This window comes from Crocodylus siamensis, chromosome 2 (assembly GCF_052110815.1).
Source record: "Crocodylus siamensis isolate JL-2025a chromosome 2, ASM5211081v1, whole genome shotgun sequence".
NCBI classification, from domain to species: domain Eukaryota; kingdom Metazoa; phylum Chordata; order Crocodylia; family Crocodylidae; genus Crocodylus; species Crocodylus siamensis.
In genome coordinates, this window is record NC_143396.1 from 125,881,932 (window position 1) to 125,901,456 (window position 19,525).

The 19,525-nt window shown below is 41.6% G+C and overlaps 1 protein-coding gene across 8 annotated transcripts in view; it reads left to right on the plus strand.

Moving 5' to 3' along the window:
- Positions 1–19,525, plus strand: part of TBCK (TBC1 domain containing kinase) — a 181,428-nt gene that overhangs the window by 86,959 nt on the left and 74,944 nt on the right. For all 8 annotated transcript variants that reach the window (XR_016440822.1, XM_090036751.1, XM_090036745.1 and 5 more), the window contains 2 exons: positions 324–360; positions 2,112–2,273. Coding sequence is in view for 7 of the 8 variants with exons in the window: in XM_090036751.1 (XP_089892877.1) it covers positions 324–360; positions 2,112–2,273 (199 nt within the window). In the remaining variant the exon portion in view is untranslated. The remainder of the gene's footprint in view (positions 1–323; positions 361–2,111; positions 2,274–19,525) is intronic.

The window sequence follows — 19,525 nt, forward strand, 5'->3', positions numbered from 1 at the left end:
CCTCACCCAGGTGTTCCTGTCCTGTAATGGAGTGCAGAGTAACTATGAAATGACCTTGCTTTATTTATTTATTTATAGCTAATTTAAACATATCGAAGCAAAGACCTTGGCTGGGTATATGTGGACCTGAAAATGATATTATTAATTAATTAATTATTGATAGCAGATCACCTTTCAGCGGCAAACTCCGGATTTGGGTTTGGGTTTTTTTCTTCAAGCTATATTAAAACATTTTGTTACTAAATTCATGCCATGTTAGGCATCTTTCGTGTGATAAAATGTCTGTGGCTCTTAACAAAATGTTTTTGTCCATTCTTTTGCAGCTGTATGCTATTCCTTGGTTTCTCACAATGTTTACACGTGAGTTGGGGTTTTTTTCCTAATTAAATATTAGCTATGTATTTGTATGTTTAACTTCTCTTGTTTTTCATGTACTGTACTCCTTCGCTTAAAAGGGAAAACTATGGAATCTCTGCTAGGCTGCTAGCTCATTTTCAGTCATGGTTGGCTGAAGTCCATGGAGACCTAAATCTTCTTCTAGTGAAGACCAGTCATTTTGCTTCTATGCACACATCTTTTTCAACCATAAGGGGAAAAAAATCTGTGTATAATTTAGATTACTTATACATGTCCCAGACATCCCTTACATGTCTTTTCAACTCCTTTTTTGAACTTCTCCTTCTTAATTAGTCAGTTGAGTCTCTCTCAATTAGTAGGTCACTCCTGATCTGTAGCAGAATCATGGAGTTAGGTGGATTTCAGTCCTGAGCTGCAGCAGTTTCATTCCATAGCTGTAGTATAAAGCTCTTTGTACTGATTCCATGACAACTGGTGCTTCCCTATTCTCTGAAGTAGGTGCCATATTGAATTCAATTAGATTATATTACACAAACTGTATTTACAGTGTATGAAAGAACAGCCCTAATCCAGGAAAAGAAGTCTTCATGTATAGTTTGTCACATTAAAAAAATAAAACAAAACAAAACCAACATTGTGAGGTGAGAGAGAGCAGCTTTGTATGGGTTGGCTTTAAAATCAAATATACCTTAATTTACTATCACTCAGATGTATTCTATTGTTGACTGACTTTATATTGTTTGTTGAACAATATTGCTCTTAATCTTCTTAAATTAAGAGATGATATTGTAACACATTCAAGCATGTCACAACTTTTCCTTTAGCCCCTGGCAAAGTCATATTGTCTTATTTCATGATAGCATTGGTGGTATTAAAAAAAATCCAAAAAACCCCCAAAACTTGCATTCTGATCTTCCCAGAAATATTTTAAGTCCTTTATACTGGTGGAATATCAGAATTAAAGGTGAAATTCTTGTCTGGGGAACAAAGTACTGGTTCTCACTGGTGTCCATTTAAATATTGGTAGTCAAATGAATTACATCATTTATGAGAGAATGGAAGAAGGATGTTTGAAATGATACTTCTGTAGCATAGTCCACAAAAGGAAAATGTTGAAGAACCACTTCATCAGAGCAAACATTTTTGTAGAAGGAGTTGGACTTTGTTCTGTAGGCACAATTGTTTTTTTTCCATAGGCTGTTCTCCCCATTTCTTCTGTTCTATGACTTTACCTAACTGCAAGTAATTGATAAAATTATGTTAATGTATTAGTCGGGACAAAGCCGCCTTTAGGTTTTGTGAGCACAGATTGGTATTGATGTTATTTTCCTGAGAGAAAAAGTTTTGAATATTTTAATGGAAGAAAACTCGCATTTCAGAATACTGTCAGCAGAGTAGTATCATACAAATTTGTGGTAGTAGTGTTGGGATTTTTATTACTATAATTCTTTTTTGCTTTTTCAGTTTTTGGTAACATTATATTATGTAATTGCAAGGGGGGAAAAGTAGAAAATAGTCTTTTAAAGTGCATATTTAGTGGCAGAGAATAAAAAAATTAAAGGAAGAATTGAATACATAGATATAAATTTGTATACGAACACAAATGTATGTCTAAACAAGTCTAATCCTGTTTGCTCCCAAATTAAAAAATAATATTCCTTGGGCAGCAATAACATCTGTAAGATGTTTATTTATATTTTCAAACTAGCAATGTTTATTTTAATTAAAATGTTGTTGCTTGTACCATTTTTCAGATGTCTTTCCTTTGCACAAAATTTTTCACCTTTGGGATACCTTACTTCTTGGGAATTCTTCCTTTCCATTCTGCATTGGAGTGGCTATCCTGCAGCAGCTGAGGGACCGGCTTCTGGCTAATGGGTTCAATGAATGCATTCTACTCTTTTCAGACTTGCCAGGTATAGAAGTAATACTTTTTCCCATTTTTCTCAAAAGCAAGGTCCTATTAATTAGTCTCCAGTCCTTTTTTTATGGACTTTTAGCCTGACTGAAGGCAAAAGAAATCTTCCCTTTTCAGCATCTTCAGCAGGGTTTGGGTGAGCTTATTATCTGTTCCATGTTTAGTTTGGAGAACTTGGTGGAGTTTAGAATATTTTCAAGTAAGTTTAATGAGTGAAAGAAATTTGAACTATACATGAACATACCAATTTGGAAGGAGTCCAGTGCAGAGCAACAAAAAATGATTAAGGTACTGGGAGGCAAGACTTCTATATCAGGAAAGACTGAAAGAACTAGAGTCATTTAGACTGGAGAAGAGAAGACTAAGGTGGGATTTCATAACAGTCTTCAGGTATCTGAAGTGATTATAGAGAGGATGTAGATGCACTTTTCTCTTTGGCCATAGGTGACAGGAGTAGAAGCAAAATGGCTTCAAGGTGCAGCAGAAAAAAATTTAGGCTGGAGATGAACAGGAACTTTCTGACTACAGGGTGGTTAGGCATTTGGAACAGGCTACGTAGAGAATTTTTTGGAATATCCATCCTTAGAAGTTCTCGAGAGCAGATTGGCCAAACATTTGGATGGAATGGTTTAGTTAAAGATGATCCTGCCTTGACCAGTCCTGCCTGGACTAGATGACCCCATGAAGGACCTTCCCGGCCTACTTTTATATGATCCTGTTCACTTAGTTCTGCTTTGACTACTGTTACACTGGTTCTTCAATTTCATGAAATAGTCTTCTCTTTTCCTAACACACTTTTTGCTGCAGAAGCAAAATTACAAAATGCCTATTAAAAGCCAATAAAAATAATTTTGTCAAAGCAATCTGCCCTTGAAATTACAAGATTTTGAAAGCATTTGCATGCTAACATGCAGGAAGTTCCTTTACTGTTGGTGGGAAACTCTGTTCTACCCTCCTGTTTGGTGGGATATGACAAGCCTTCTGGACAGACTGTTCTTCCTAAAACATAAAAATCCAGCATTGAACTGGCTTTTATTTATGAGCAAAAACTTGTTCTAAGTGGAAACTAGAACACATTTCCTTCACTTTCTAGTTTTGCAAAATGCCACTCATAGGAGTGTTCAGCAAGTTACTGAAAATTCAATGTCTGCAGTGTTTATGAATATTTTTCCTAGTTCCATTTTTTTCATACTTCCTTCAGTATTCATGCCATATTTTCACAAGTCTTCCTTTACTATTATCCTTCAACCTGCTTTCAAATATGCAGCTAGCATTGTATTTTCCAGTTTACTGAATTATATAACTAATAGTATTACAGTTTCCTTTGCATGCTTGCTCATTTCCAGTGTCTGTCTTAAAGTTTTAAAGGATAGTCTCTGGAATTCTGAGAGGAGTCATTCACTATAAAGGTTTTTCTTTCCTCTTCTGCAACTACTGGGTAAATAACTACAACCAAGTTCATTAATTTTTAATTATTCCTTGCCAAAAGGCATTTCCCCTAATGTCTTTTCCTAAGTGATTCTAAATTGCACATGCCAATTAATCGTAAGCCAACTACTTTATTTTATGAGCATATGAGTACTGTACGTCATAGTGTGGTTGTGTTATGTATAAGAGCATATTAGTTCCCATAGTACCACAGACCTTTAATGCTCGTAAGTTTTTTATGATAGCTGTTTTAGAATTATCTAATATCATAAAGAATTTTGACGATTAGTGTATACACAATGAAGTATTATCTAATTTGATATATTTTAACCTAACATTTAGTAGTAGGTATGATCTGTTTCCAGAAACTGTATTCACACATCACTTTCAAGATTTTGCTGATCTTAAAATAGAATGGTATAGGAAGAATACTGTCCACCACACAATGAGCCAGATGTGTGCTAATTTTACATACTTCAAGGTGTGCTTTCGCTTAAATTCAATGAAATGTAGTTTCACCAGCCTAGAATACTGAATGCGAGTCTATATGAAAAACTGAGTGTACTTTTGATGGTTGAAAATGCTGTCTAGAATCGTAACAAGGATATACCTCCATTAATAAAAACTATTTTAGAAAATCCATCATGCTTTAAAAGTATCTGAGAAATATCAGAAGCCTGCTTCACCACTCTTTCTTGTGCACAGTCTTAAGCGTAGGGGACTGGTAGGGAGGCACGGTGGGGGGGGCATTTCCTCCCCCCCCGAGATTGGCCACCACTGGCTTCCGCAGGCAGTCACCACTCAGCAACCCCACCACATCTCGCTGATGCCACTGGCTTCTGCGGGCAGTCACTGCTTGCCATGCCACCACTGACTTCTGTGAGCAGTCACTGCTTGCTACCACTAGCAGCTTCTGCAGGCAGTTGCCGCTCACCACTCTGCCACCTATGCTGCTAGCCACAAACTGTGCCCCCCTAGTCTCAGGAGGCATTAATCACCCATGGTCTTAAGCCATAAAAAGGTATTCATTTCTAGGAGTAGAAATTTTCCACCACTAGAAATGTTTCCAGCAGAGGGAACAGTACAGGTGTTCAGCTTCAAACAACCCTCTCTCCCCTGATTCTTATGATCCTGGTCTGGGGAAAGCATAAGGAGCAGTGGCTGCTCCAGCCCCCTAGAGCAATGGGGCAAAGCAGACTGGGGACTCTGATATGAGGAGCAGCTGGGGAGCAGCAAGTGTTTCCCCCTCCCCTCCTGATTTATGGAGCAGCTGCTTCCATGCCTTCTCCAGACCATGGTGATCCTAGTCTGGGGGAGGAATGGGAGCTTTCCCCACCACTCAACTCTTCCTGATCCCCAAGAAGAATCACGCATTCTGGAAGTGTATAGGCATTTCTTCTCCCAGGAGCAACTTCTACCAGGCTGGAAACAAGTAATTTTTAACCACCATTTTTTTTTTTTTTTTTTTGTTCCAGAACGAACTGTGTGGATGCCTGTGTGCTTGTGATTTCTACTGGGAGAACTGTGATTCTTCTGGTAGAAATGTAAAGCCTATATGTGGCCTTAGTGAACCTCTTTAATGAAAGTGTGTGTCGGTGTAAAATGGAGAAGGAAAGATAACTTTAGCTTCAGCCATCTCTGCTCCTATTTGGTTTTGCCTCAAGCTACATTTGAGTCTGTTCATATTTAACTGTCTGCCAGTGATTATGGGAATAAAAGTTAATTATGAAATAACTTCAGTAAATTCTGTGTCATATAATGCCATGCTTATTAAGTGTTTTATGATTGATTTTTGCTAATGGTACTGTGGGAAACAAATTACAGTAGCATGATATCTTCAAAAGAACCTTTTTTTAAAATGTAGATAAAAGTAACAAATAAATATTATCTAGTTCTTTTAGTACCATCAAAAATATTGTACATAATTGTGAATTTAATGTTATGAAGTTAATACAATACACAGTATAGATTGGCTTTTGAGAGGGGGAAATATTAGAAATGGAAAGTTGATCAACAAAATTTGGAAGTAAATATACTACCTGTCCAGCAAAAAATCCATCTTTGCATACAATTATCCTGGCTTTGGTTGAGTCTTTCCTAAGTAAAATATTAGTATTTGGGTTTTTTAAGGGTTTACCTTGCATGCTTTTAGTCACCTGTGTCCCCCTTATACAAGGTTTTCATTATTTTTATTTATATCTTACAACATCTCTGAAAATTTCCTGAGACTAATTCATAGGCAAATTCTACCTGAAACTGGGTCACTTTGAGAAAAAGATTAAATTGTTCAAAAGATCCACATCAATTTCAGTCTAAAATCAATTGTCGCTCAGCTTCCTGAAACTTCTGTGGTTTTAAGCTTTCTGCACTCCTGAATGGCTTATCTCAGGGTACCAATAAAAGTGACCTTGCTTCCCAGTCTGATAAAATGATTCCAGTGTTGCTCAAAATTTTCAGGTTAGTGTTGTCACATCTGTTTTGTTCCCATTAAAGCATGCTGAGTCATCAAAACCTATAACTTCATAACAAAAAGCCATTTTTTTCCAAATGCACTTGTACATTGTACAGTTTACTCTTTGGGAAAGTTAATGGTGCCAGTAAAAAGTGGCGTAGAGGTAATGTCATCATAATATTTTAAATTAATCCTAAGCCCCTTTACAGTGACAGTGACTGACTTTCTCAAGATTTTGGTTGTATCTTTTGATATAGTAGGTAATACTTGACATTTCCTGGCAGTTCTATTTATGGATGAACTTCAGTGTTTTACTAAGAATAATTTTGAAAGCAGAATATTCATCCAGTCATTCTATACAAATTCTGGCCATGTGGCATCAAGGTAAAACTAACCTTTCTCATCCTGTCGAGGAAATGACCTTTATTTAAAATTCTCTTTACCTCTGATAGCCTGTCCTTACTGTACACCAAAAATAAACTTCCTTGTTTCCCTACAATGGCAGAGGTTTTCACCTTTGTCTAGCAATATATTGTAATGTAAAATAATATATGATGGCTATAATGTATTGGCTGTGTGTGGGAGATCCCATTTTATGATGTTTACAAAGTCTAAAAATGTCAAACGTCTTTTCCTCTTGAGATTTATGGTCTCAGCTGCTTAGCTGCATCAGGGAGTAGGCTTATTGGAAAGAAGCTACATCCAGTAGTTGGTTAAAATACTAATAAAATGCTTACCCTCAAAGCCAGGGGTGTCACTCACCCATTCCCCTGGAAAGGATCTTCACCCCATAGGTCCTTATGCCTGGATGTAGTGGCAGGAGGGTGAGCAATGTTAGGGAGCTGCAGGGGTTAATCACTTGTCCCCCCACCTGGGGAATTTCCAGCCCCTTTGAGCCCTGCAGGCCATATGTTTAACATCCCTGCCTAAGCTGTAGTACTGGTAAGATAAATTATCCTAATTCAAACTTCTGAACCAGAAAAAAGTTTAAATTTCTGTCCCAAACTATCCTCTTTCCAGTTGCCATAACTGTAAGTACCAATTTCCTCAGCCCAACTGTGGGAAGGCAATTGAGAATCGCATACCAGGAAGATAGGAATACAGAAGTATTTTATAGTTGCAGGTTAGCTCTGATTTCTTCCACATTCCCTGCTACACAGAATCTGTGTTGTTGAATTTGTTGTGAAATAAGCTTGGAGGTATGGAGCAGCTATTGTTTGGAAATGTAACTTGCATAAATCCCACTTCAGGGTTTGATTGTCTCTTTGGTTTTTTTTAAGAGAAACTTTCTTTACAAATATTAAGTTTCTGTTTTATAATAGAACCGCCAGAAAATATCAAGTATTACCTACTATATCAAAAGATACAACCAAAATCTTGAGAGAGTCAATCACTGTCACTGTAAAGGGGCTTGGGATCAATTTAAAGTATTATGACATTACCTTTACTCCACTTTTTACTGGCATCATTAACTTTCCCGAAGAGTAAACTGCACAATGTACAAATGCACTTGGAAAAAATTGGCTTTTTGTTATGAAGTTATAGATTCTGATGACTCAGTATATTTTAATGGGAACAAAACAAATGTGACAACACTAGCCTGAAAATTTTGATAACGATTGTATTGGAAGGATATCATATTCCCTCAAATGCTAAAAATAAAAAGTTCAAAAATAAAATCGCATTCATTCTATGAATGACTGACTGCTTCTTCCCAGGTCTGTAAGTATTCAGCTCTGTCACCTGTCAAGTAGTAGTGTATATCACCCTACCTATATAATATACATAGTAAAACTACTAAGTTGCCAAAGCATGCAGAGAGCCTTATTGTGTAGTATCACTTTCACTTAAAGATCGGAACCCTGAGTCTGATAGTGTATACAGTAAGCCAGTCTGAACACAGACCTTTACTAATATCCCAGTGTGTGTTTTAAAACAAGAAATATAAAAATGACTTGCATGCAAGTGCTTGGCCTCATTTTGTTTGGTAGCGAAAGGTAGCTTCAACTAATTTGATTTATATTTGATATTATTCATAGCATTTTATTATATAAATGCTTTTTTGAGCACTCATTCCTCAGAGAATTTTTCTTATGGCAAATAGGTAGCACCCTAAGAACTCACTGTTTATCCATCCCTATTTCCTCTGCTTGTAAATTAGCTGTGCTCTTGTCTAGCATTGTTGGGAGACCTGTCTTCTGTATTGGGGGTGCTCAACCCACAACCCATGGGCCAGATCCAGCCATCACGGGTTCCCAGAGGTCTGAAAACTTGGCAGTGGGCAAGTGATAGCAGTAGCTGTTGGTCACCTGCTACCAAATCTCCAGATTTGTGGGAAGCCCTGAAGGCCAGATAGCACACTAGAGATAGCTCAGGGACAAATCTAGGGACACAGGGGCTGCCAGAAAGTAGTATGGGCCCCAATTCTGCAGCTTGGGGCCCTGGGAGGCAGCACAGGGTCCAATCCAGCCCACAGACTGACCCCGAGCCATTCATCTGGCCCACGCTAGTGAAAAGTTGAACACCACTGTTCTATACATTTCTGATAACACTTGAGTTTATCTAGATTTCTTTCTCCAACTCTGTGCCTGTAATTACAGTAAATGCACAAACTAGGTATGAGTGTGCTACAGAAAGTGGGCTGCTTTATTTTTTAGAGCATGTCAGTCACTGCATACTTAATAAGACTTGTAATCAACATTATTCCCATTTTGAAGGAGCAGTAACTCTATTTGATAGACTCTTCAAATGCTTTGGTAATCTGCTTTAGTGTATCAGTAACTTTTTTGTACATTAGAAATTTATTTAGTTGGAAGTTTCTGAAAAGGAAATAGGTAGCAGCAGAAAAGAATGATCTGTAATGAATTTTTCAGTTCCTAATGACTAGCTTAGTATATGACTTCTTGCAGTACTATGGATCTTAATGGGTGAACATAGTTAAAGGGACGCTGACTAAACTGGTACAGTATTAATTTAGTTTGTTTATGAACATGCTAATGCATTTTAAGTTATCTATGCTGCTTTCTAATTTAATTTTTGTTTTTGCAAATATCATGAAAATATGAGTCCTTTTCTGTTAGTGTTATTTAGTGTTTAAAAGGTTCTCAAAAATTCATTTGAATAATGTAGGCATCAGAAAAACATTTAAGAACATTTATCAAAAGCAAAAACCAAAAATCAAGACCAAGTGTTCAGCTGCAATCACTTTGCTATATAATTTGAGATTTAGTGAGGTTCTTTCTACAGATGTAATGATGTGTGCTTGAAGGAGGGGTGGGGAGGAGGGAAGAGATGTTCCTCAGCAAGGGAAAGGGACAAGGCCGAAAACTACAAGAGCAGGAGGTTATCAAAGGCACAAGCAGACGTTAGGCACCCATTCCTGTTGCTTGTATGCCACAGGATACCAAACTTCCATTTGTGCCTTTTGAGAATCTAACTAATGACAATTAAAGTTTTAATATGAGGCCATGAAAATACTGAAGTAGTTGCTGGAGCTCTAGTTCATATCAGTATATATTATCAATGTTTTCTATTGTCAATGATCTGTTGTTCAGATGTTGGAACATTGAAGTTCATAGTGAATCCCATTTTAAGTGAGTAGCTGAAAAATCTTGACCACTTTTCTTTTTACTACTATCACTTTTTGAAAATTTGTCTTTAAAAAAATCATTTCTATATATTTAAAGAGCTGTGAAGCAGGAATACACATCTTTTAAAATGAACTGTCATCACAACCCAAGCTAAATGGAGTCACAGCAGGTATTTCTCTTATAACATGACCAAGTTCAAGACCTCTATCCTTACACAAAATGACTTGGCAAGGTGTAAGTTAGACCTATTATCCTGTACCAAATTACTTTATATTTGTGAAGGAGAAAATAATATTTTGTACTCATTTTATATTATTGAAAAATGATATTGTTTATTTTCTTTGCCTTATGAAGTTCAAATGCTGCATTCTTTATTCTTCTATTCTAGGAAAGAGATACCAGACTAGTATTTGTGCAAATATGTTCATCCCAAAATACACTGCCCCTCCCCCCATCCTTGTTTTGCTTTTGATGGCTCTGTTGAGATGCAAGTGGCAGGTGTATTTATAAAGCAGCTCATGAAGATTTATCAGTAGTAAAAATGGTATTTGTGAAACAGAAGTCATGCAGAGCTGCCAATAATTTTTTTTTCTATGGCTTGCTGCCAAGTATGGGATGGGGAATTAGCTTTGGTATAGCCACAGAGCGATCTGTTGGTGTATACCTGCTCATCCAGAGTGCTCTGCAGTGTCAAAGCCTGCAAGATTGATGTTGTTTTACCTGAAGCTTGGAATCTTTTAATTATTTACATTTTTCCACATGTAGCTATGTGATCATGCCTCTCTATTTATAGCTTCCACCTTTGTAAAACTAAAAAGGGGGAAAGGTAAGGCACTAAAGAAATAACTTTCCTTGTAATCAGGGGGAAGGGCTTTTGTGTGAGATTTCACTGGCAAAAGAAAATAGTGGGATAGTTGTCTAAAAAGTAGAACCAATTTATAATTGGTAGGTGGACAGCAAACAAGGAAAAATTGTATTTTATTGCTATAGCCTTTCTTGTACATATGCTACCTCAAAATCAGCTCTTCTTGAGCTGCTCACATCTTTCCCATTTACTAGCTATATGGGTTTTTTTAAGCAAAAGAAAATGTGAATGAAATTCAAATGTGTCACTTTGTTTTTCCAAGGTGAAAGTGCATAAAAACATAGTGGCCAACACAGTCTGTTTAGTGAGAGCTGTCAAAAAGCTGACAGTTGTTAAGTTTGGGTGGAGACTAGACACAATTCTTGTTATGTTTCCATTGGCTTGTTTTGTCACAAAGTAGTTTGGTTACTTTGCCAAGAAAAAAAGTATTTGTATTTTCCTGCTTTGACTGGCTCATTAACATTGTAAGAGTGTTGCATAGCTTTTTTTTTTTCTTCCAACTGATGGAAGTGTGAAAGAGCACAGTTCTTTTCCTTTTGTAATAATAAAGTTTTTTGCTAGTGGAGCTGGTCCCTAATGTGTTCATTATTTATATCTTTAGCGCACTGAATATTTTTGCATAAAACGTAAGATTTTTTTTTCCATCAGTGAGCTTTTTAGCACTGTACTTGGGAATCATCAAGAAGATAGGATCCAAAGTGGTCTGTGAGATGGTTTCAATTCACCTTCATCTTTCAACAGAAAGATGAATAAATGACAGGAAGATTATTAATAGAGTGGAGTAAAATGAAATTAACAAAATTGTCAGTGTTTTGCATCACAAAGTGAAATTTACTCAGATAACTTCATCCTTGCAGCTGTAACCAAATAATGAAATTCATGCAATTTCTGCGTAATGTGATTTAATACATGTTTTGAATGTGCTCAAAGCAGAGAATTTCCGAATAGAAAAGGAATCAAAAGTAAACTGAATAGAAAACCCCTTGGCTCAGCAAGGGCATTCAGCAATGCCTGAGTACCAAAAGGGGGCATACAACCGGTGGAAGGGAGGAGCTATCACCAAGGAGGAGTACTCCTCCTTGGCCCATGAGTGTAGGAGGGCTATTAGGAAGGCCAAGGCAGAGATGGAACCCAGGCTAGCGTCCAGGATTGAGGACAACAAAAAGTCCTTTTTCAAGTACATTGGAAGCAAGAAGGGACCACATCCAGGCAGACCTGGATAGTTTAGAGAAGTGGGCAGACCTGAACAAGATACGGTTCAACAAGGACAAGTGCAGAGTGCTGCACCTGAGGGAGGGAACCAGCATTATGGTTATAGGTTAGGGCCTGACCCTCTCAGCAGCACAAAGGCAGAGAGGGATCTTAGAATCTTGATTGACTCCAGGATGAATATGAGTCGCCAATGTGACGAAACAATAGGCAGAGCCAACCGCACCCTGTTATGCATCAACAGGGGCATCACTAACAGATCCAGAGAGGTCTTGCTCCCCCTGTATGCGGCACTGGTCAGGGCACAGCTGGAGTACTGTGTCCAGTTCTGGGCGCCGCACTTCAAGAAGGACGTGGAGAACTTGGAGAGGGTCCAGAGGAGGGCCACACATATGGTTGGGGTCCTCTGTGGCCAGCCCTATGAGGAGAGGCTGAGGGACCTGAATCTCTTCAGTCTCTGCAAGAGGAGACTGAGGGGGGATCTTGTGGCTGCTTACAACCTTATCAGGGGCCAGCAGCAGGGACTTGGGGAAAGTCTGTTCACCAGGGCCCCCCTTGGAGTCACCAGGAACAATGGCCACAAACTGAGGGAGGATAGGTTTAGGTTAGATATTAGGAAGAACTACTTCACTGTAAGGGTGGCTGGAGCCTGGAATAGGCTTCCCAGAGTGGTGGTGCTCTCACCTTCCCTGGAAATCTTCAAGAGGAGACTGGATAGGCACCTGGCTGGGGTCTTATGACCCCTGCCACCCCCAGTGCTCCTTCCTGCCCATGGCAGGGGGTCAGACTCGATCCGTCTAGGTCCCTCCTGACTCGTTGATTCTAAGAGGGCACCAGGCAATGTAGGGCCCCTGCAAGATGCAAATGGTAATCTTGTGGCTACACCGGACAAGAAAGCTGATATTTTTAACAGTTTCTTTGCCTCCGTTTTCTTGAACAGGGAGCAGGATATCCCACCTACCAGAGGTTGGGACAGTCTTGGGGATAGCTCTGTCAGGCCTTCACTCAGTGCAGATGTAGTTGGGGATCTTCTAAAGGGCTAAACATTTTTAAACCTGCAGGTCCAGATGCCTCCACCCAAGAGTGTTGAGGGAGCTGGCAGGGGTCATCGCAGAGCCGTTGGCCTGGCTGTATGAGCATTCATGGTCATCTGGCTAGGTGCCGGGGGATTGGAAACTGGCTAATGTGGTCCCAATTTTCAAGAAAAGGAGGACCCAAGTAACTATAGGCCTGTGAACCTCATCTCGGTGCTTGGGAAGATCTTGGAGAGAATCATCAAGGAGCACATCTGTGGGGGGCCTGCAGGGGAGATCGTGCTCAGGAGAAATCAGCATGGGTTCATCAAAGGCAGGTCCTGCCTGAACAATCTGATTGCCTTTTATGACCAAGTAACTAAATCCTTGGATGATGGTGTCACCATGGACATAGTTCTTTCTGGACTTTAAGAAGGCCTTTGACACTGTCTCTCACCCCATCCTCATTAATAAATTAAGCGACTGCAGCATTGACACCTGCATAGTTGGATGAGTAAAAAATTGGCTGATGGGGCGCACCCAGAGAGTAGTGGTGAACGGGTTGTACTCAACCTGGCAAGATGCAAGCAGTGGGGTACCCCAGGGCTCAGTCCTTGGGCCTGCACAGTTTAATATCTTCATCAGCGACTTGGACAAGGGGGTGGAAAGCACGCTATCCAAGTTTGCTGATGACACTAAGATGTGGGGTGAGGTGGGAACACTTGAAGGGAGAGAGAGGCTGCAAATAGTTTTAGACAGACTACAAAAGTGGGCAGATGAGAATAGGATGGGGTTCAACGTAGACAAATGCAGGGTGCTGCACCTTGGGAGAAGGAATCCACAGCACACATACAGGCTGGGGAGTTCCCTCCTTGAAAGCACAGAGACGGAATGGGAACTTGGAGTCACTATTGACTCCAAGATGAACGTGAGCTGCCAATGCCAAACTGCAGCCAGCAAGGCCAGCCATACCTTGTCATGCATCCGAAGATGCATCTCAAGCCAGTCCAGAGAGGTGATACTTCCCCTTTATGTGACTTTGGTCAGGCTGCAGTTGGAGTACTGCATCCAGTACTGGGTGCCGCACTTCAAAAGGGATGTGGCCAGCCTGGAGAGGGTTCAGAGAAAGGCCACCCGCTTGGTGAGAGGGCAGCAGGATAGGGCCTACAAAAAGAGACAGGGACCTGAACCTGTTCAGCCTCAGCAAGAGGAGGCTGAGGGGGGACCTGGTGGCTGCCTACAAACTCATCAAGGGAGATAAACAGCAAATAGGTAGAGCCCTTTTCTCCCCAGCACCACGTGGGGTGACGAGGAACAATGGTAATAAGCTGATGGAGAATAGGTTTAGGTTAGAGATCAGAAGGCAATATTTTACAGTTAGGGTGGCCAAAATCTGGAACCAACTTCCCAGGGAAGTGGTCCTCGCCCCTACCTGGGGCAAATTCAAGAGGAGGTTGGACCTGTCTGGGGTCTTGTGAACCCAGCATTCATTCCTGCCTGTGGCAGGAGATCAGGCTAGATGATCTGTTCAGGTCCCTCCTGATCCTAACTATTATGAAACTATGAAATCACGCTTACGTCACATGCTTAGGTATGTCTTACTATACCAAAAAGTATGTGAGGTCTGGGCTTTAGTTGGTGGTATTCTGTTCAGATATATCAAGGAATTGTATGTCTAGTTCTTTGGGTGAATTTGATATCTTTTAGACCAACTTAAATCTCTAATTCTTGGTTTGTTGGTATGTGTCTGTGTTTGTGGGTTGTGGGTATGTGTCTGTGTTTGGGAGACTGAACGTCTATACACTTTCCCCCACCTTAATTCTGCTACACCAGAAGGAGTGAAGCTGGGAGAAAGGCTCCCTTGTGTTCCTGAGACTGGGGTTACCTGGTCTTAAGAAGGCCTGGGGGCAGATACAGCCCCATGTCCCATAAACCGGGAGGTGCGGGAATAGAATCATAGAAAAAGTTAGGGTTGGAAGGGACCTCAGGAGGTCATCTAGTCCAACCCCTGCTCAAAGCAGGACCATCCCCAACTAGATCATCCCAGCCAAAGCTTGGATGTGTGTATACATTCATCTGATTTTTAAAAAAGTAATGGAGCAGCCTAACAATCACAGAAATGGCCAAAAATGCCAAAGGCCAAAAACTAAGCTCTTCTACATTGCATTCTGAACTCTAGCATAATTTTATGGTCTTTGTTAACTCCCTTAACTTTTTTTTGTTTTACTTTCTCTCTATTCAAAGAAGTGATAGAATATCGTAAGATCAGCTACAGTAGACTAACAGTATACCAAGCATCTTGGATGTCTATATACTAATAATAGTATCCCCCTCATCCAAGTCACTGATGAAGATGTTTAACAGTGCGGGCCTGAGGACCGAGCCCTGCGGAACCCCACTGCCCGCATCCCTCCAGGTTGAAAATGACCTGTCCACCACCACTCTCTGAGTACCTAGTAACTAACAGAGTATATGGGGAGAGAGGGGGAGGAATTAAGAATTGGGGATAATAGAAAGCATGAGAATGCAGCCTTAATTCACAAAGTTATGACTAAATTAGCACTGCAGAAATTTCACCAGATAAATTGTAGGACTGGAACCACAGGTAGGGAAGAGCATAACTTGTTCAAGAAGGATAGGTGGTAAAAAAAAAAAAAAAAAAAAAAAAAAGAGTAGCAGGTGTTGCATTGTTAAGCACGCTAAGAATGTTGTACTTGCTGTGTAGTTCAAGAAGCAATGATAGGCAGGCCTGTTGAATGTCCTTCAGTGAATATATAAGGGGAAAGAATAGGACTCATGGTACAGACCTTCTGTAGACCTCCAAATCAGGAGAAAGTAAATTTGAAAGAGAATTTTGAATAATTAACTGAAGTATGCAAAGTACAGGACTGGTAGTGGGAAGCTAGCTATCCATGTATCTGCTGGAAAGGCAATATAAGAGATACAATATGTATTCAATTCTTGGAAGGTGTTGAGAATTAACTTTGGGGCCTGGGATGGAGGAGCAGCTATTTTAGGTCTAACTTGTTCCTTCCATTTAGTCTTGTTGAACTAAGGGTGAAAGGCAATTGGAATAAAAGGAATCTTGAAAGAAGAGTTTGCAATCCTGAAGAAAAAGAGCAGCAACGGTGCTAGAATTAGTTTTTTATTAGCTGACACTGATGAGGTGAATATTGTGTCATTCTGTGTTAAGAAAGATGTAGACAAACCGGAGAGTCCAGAAGAGAGCAACAGAATTAAAAAGTGTACAAATGTGACCTGTGAAGAGAAGTTGAAAGAACCAGGTTTGCTTTCTTTCGAATAAAGAGGGAGGCGAGGGCAACAAGTTTTGGAGCTGGGCATGCAGAGGTTTTCCCTAGCTGAGTTCCTGGCTCTCAGCTCCTCACTTGCTGCCCTGCCACACAGCTGGGCATTAGGGTGGCAATTTAAAACCAGCAGCTGGGAACAAGCACTCTAAGACCTGTTCCCAACCAGTGGTTTTTAAGTTGCTTCCTGACCACTTAGCTGGTTTAGGGAAGAGGCAGGGAGCACTTGGATGGAGTTAGACTGTTCTCATTGGTGGTAGATGACAGAGCAAGGAGCAATGGTCTCAAGTTGCAGCAAGGAAAGTCTAAGTTAGATATTAGAAATAATTTTCTCACTAGGAGGGTAGTAAAACAGTGGAACAGGTTATCCAGAGACGTGGTGGAAGTTCCATTTAGGAGGTTTTCAAAACCCGGCTAGACAAAGGAGATTAGTCGGGGAAGCACTGAGGTCTCGGAGTGGAGGAGAGGGGAACCAGGTGTCCAAGAAGAGTGTTTGCTCCTTAAGGGGACAATCCTCCAAGCCCAAAGGGAGGTAATCTCAACACAGATCAAAGGGGGCAGGAGGGTGCAAAAGCCCCCATGGCTCACCAAAACCATCTGGGAGTGTCTTCTAGCTAAAAGGGAGGCATACACCTGATGCAAGGGAAGAGCCATCACCAGGGAGGATTATACTGTAGTTGCTCTGGGATGCAGGGGGGCAGTCAGGAAGGCCAAGGCGGAGATGGAACTGGGACTAGCTTCCTGGATCAAGGACAACAAGAAGCCCTTTTTTAAATACATAGGGGGTAAAAAGAAGGTTCCGGGTAATGTGGGGCAGCTACAGGACACGCTAGGAAATTTGGTCGTCACACCAGATGACAAAGCTAACATATTTAACGATTTCTTTGCCTCCATTTTCCTCAGCAGGGACAGGAACGCCCACCCACGCCTCTGGGCCCCCCTCAGACCCCAGGGGAGGTGCACCTAGGCCAAGGGTTAGTGAGGAACTAGTTAGGGAACTTCTGGAGGGACTGGATGTATTCAAATCAGCTGGTCTGGACGATCTCCACCCTAGAGTACTGAGGGAATTAGCTTAGGTCATTGCGGGACCCCTGGCACGGCTTTACGAGCACTCGTGGTGCTCTGGTGTGGTGCCAGAGGACTGGAAGAGGGCCAACGTGGTCCCCATCTTCAAAAAGGAGAGGAAGGAGGACCCAGGAAACTATAGGCCAGTTAGTCTTACCTTGATCCTGAGTAAGCTTTTTGAGAGAGCTATATTCAGGCATATGTCCACAAGGGGCCAGCAGGGGAAATTATGCTTAGGGGCAACCAACACGGGTTCATTAGAGATGGGTCCTGTCAGACCAACCTGGAGGCCTTCTACGACCAGATTACCAAATCCTTAGATGCAGGGGTAGCAGTGGACATAATCTTCATGGACTTTTGGAAGGCCTTCGACACTGTCTTTCACCCCGTTCTCATTAAGAAACTGGGGGACTGTGGTGTTGACACCTACACGGTCGAATGGGTCGCCAACTGGCTGGAGGGCCGCACGCAGAGAGTGGTGGTGGATGGGTCATTTTTGACCTGGAAGGACGTGGGCAGTGGAGTTCCGCAGGGCTCAGTCCTTGGGCCCGCACTGTTCAACATCTTCATCAGTGACTTGGATGAGGGGGTAAAAAGCACCCTGTTCAAATTTGCTGATGACACTAAGATGTGGGGGGATGTGGGTACACTAGAAGGTAGGAATAGGCTGCCATTGGACCTGGACAGGTTACAGGGGTGGGCGGACAAGAATAGGATGGGATTCAATACCAACAAGTGCAAGGTGCAGCACCTGGAGAGGAAGAACCAGCAGCATACCTACAGGCTGGGGAACTTCCTTCTTGTCAGTACAGAGGCAGAAAAGGATCTTGGAGTTGTCATTGATTCCAAGATGCACATGAGCCGGCAGTGTGGGGATGCAGTCAGGAAGGCCAACCGCACCTTGTTGTGCATCCACAGATGCATCTCGAGCAGGTCCAAGGAGGTGATCCTCCCCCTCTATGCGGCACTGGTCAGGCCGCAGTTGGAGTACTGCGTCCAGTTCTGGGCACCGCAGTTCAAGAGGGATGTGGACAACATGGAGAGGGTACAGAGGAGGGCCACTCACATGATCAAGGGGCAGCAGGGTGGGCCCTATGAAGAGAGGCTACGGGACCTGAATCTGTTCATCCTCTACAAGAGAAGGCTGAGGGGGGATCTAGTGGCCTGTTACAAACTAGTCAGGGGGGACCAGCAGGCATTGGGGGAGTCCCTGTTCCCCCAAGCACTACCAGGAGTGACTAGGAATAACGGTCACAAGCTGGCAGAGGGTAGATTCAAGCTAGATATCCGGAGGTGCTACTTCATGGTCAGGGCGGCTAGGATCTGGAACCAACTTCCAAGGGAAGTGATGCTGGCGCCTACCCTGGGGGTCTTTAAAAGGAGGCTAGATGTACACCTTGCTGGGGTCGTTTGACCCCAGTACTCTTTCCTGCCATGGCAGGGTGTCGGACTCGATCTGCTCAGGTCCCTTCCGACCCTACAAACTATAAAAGCTTTGGCTGGGATGATCTAGTTGGGGATGGTCCTGCTTTGAACAGGGGTTGGATGGACTAGATGACCTCCTGAGGTCCCTTCCAACCCTAACTTTTTCTATAATTCTATTCCTTCACCTCCCAGTTTATGGGACGTAGGGCTGTATCTGCCCCCAGGCCTTCTTAAGACCAGGTAACCCCAGTCTCAGGAACACAAGGGAGCCTTTCCCCCAGCTTCACTCCTTCTGGTGTTGTAGCAGAATTAAGGTGGGGGAAAGTATAGATGTTCAGTCTCCCAGAAGAAACTCTCCTGGAAGCAATTTGACCTTGGTTGTTTCCAGATTATTTTTGTCCCCAGAGGGGCCAGTTTTGCTCCAAGAAAAGCCTGAACATTTTTACACTTGTATTTTCTACCATGGGAATACAATTCTGCAAGTAAAAACTGAATGTCTGTACCTGGCCTGGGTGATTCTTTGATTCCCTTCTAGGCCTATATTCCTATGATTTTCACGCTTTCGTTTCTCTTTCTCCTTGAGACAATTGGTACATTGTTCTGACAGTACACAAATCATCAATGTGTATGCTAGTAATGTACTCTGTAATATTCTTTCACATGATGGTTTTCCTGAGAACAGAGTTGTATTTGAAATCCCAGCAATTGCTGTCATCTCTATTAGCTTGGAAATCAGCATGTGTTGAAGTCATAGTGGAGCTGCCTTGAGGGCAAAAAGATTCCAAGAGACCCACTCCACTAGTCGCAGCAAATATTAAGCCTTGAGGGAGCCAGGTGGGGCCTAGTAGTAGGCATGATGGAACACAGTGCTTTATTTTCTCATATTTGTGACCTGGTG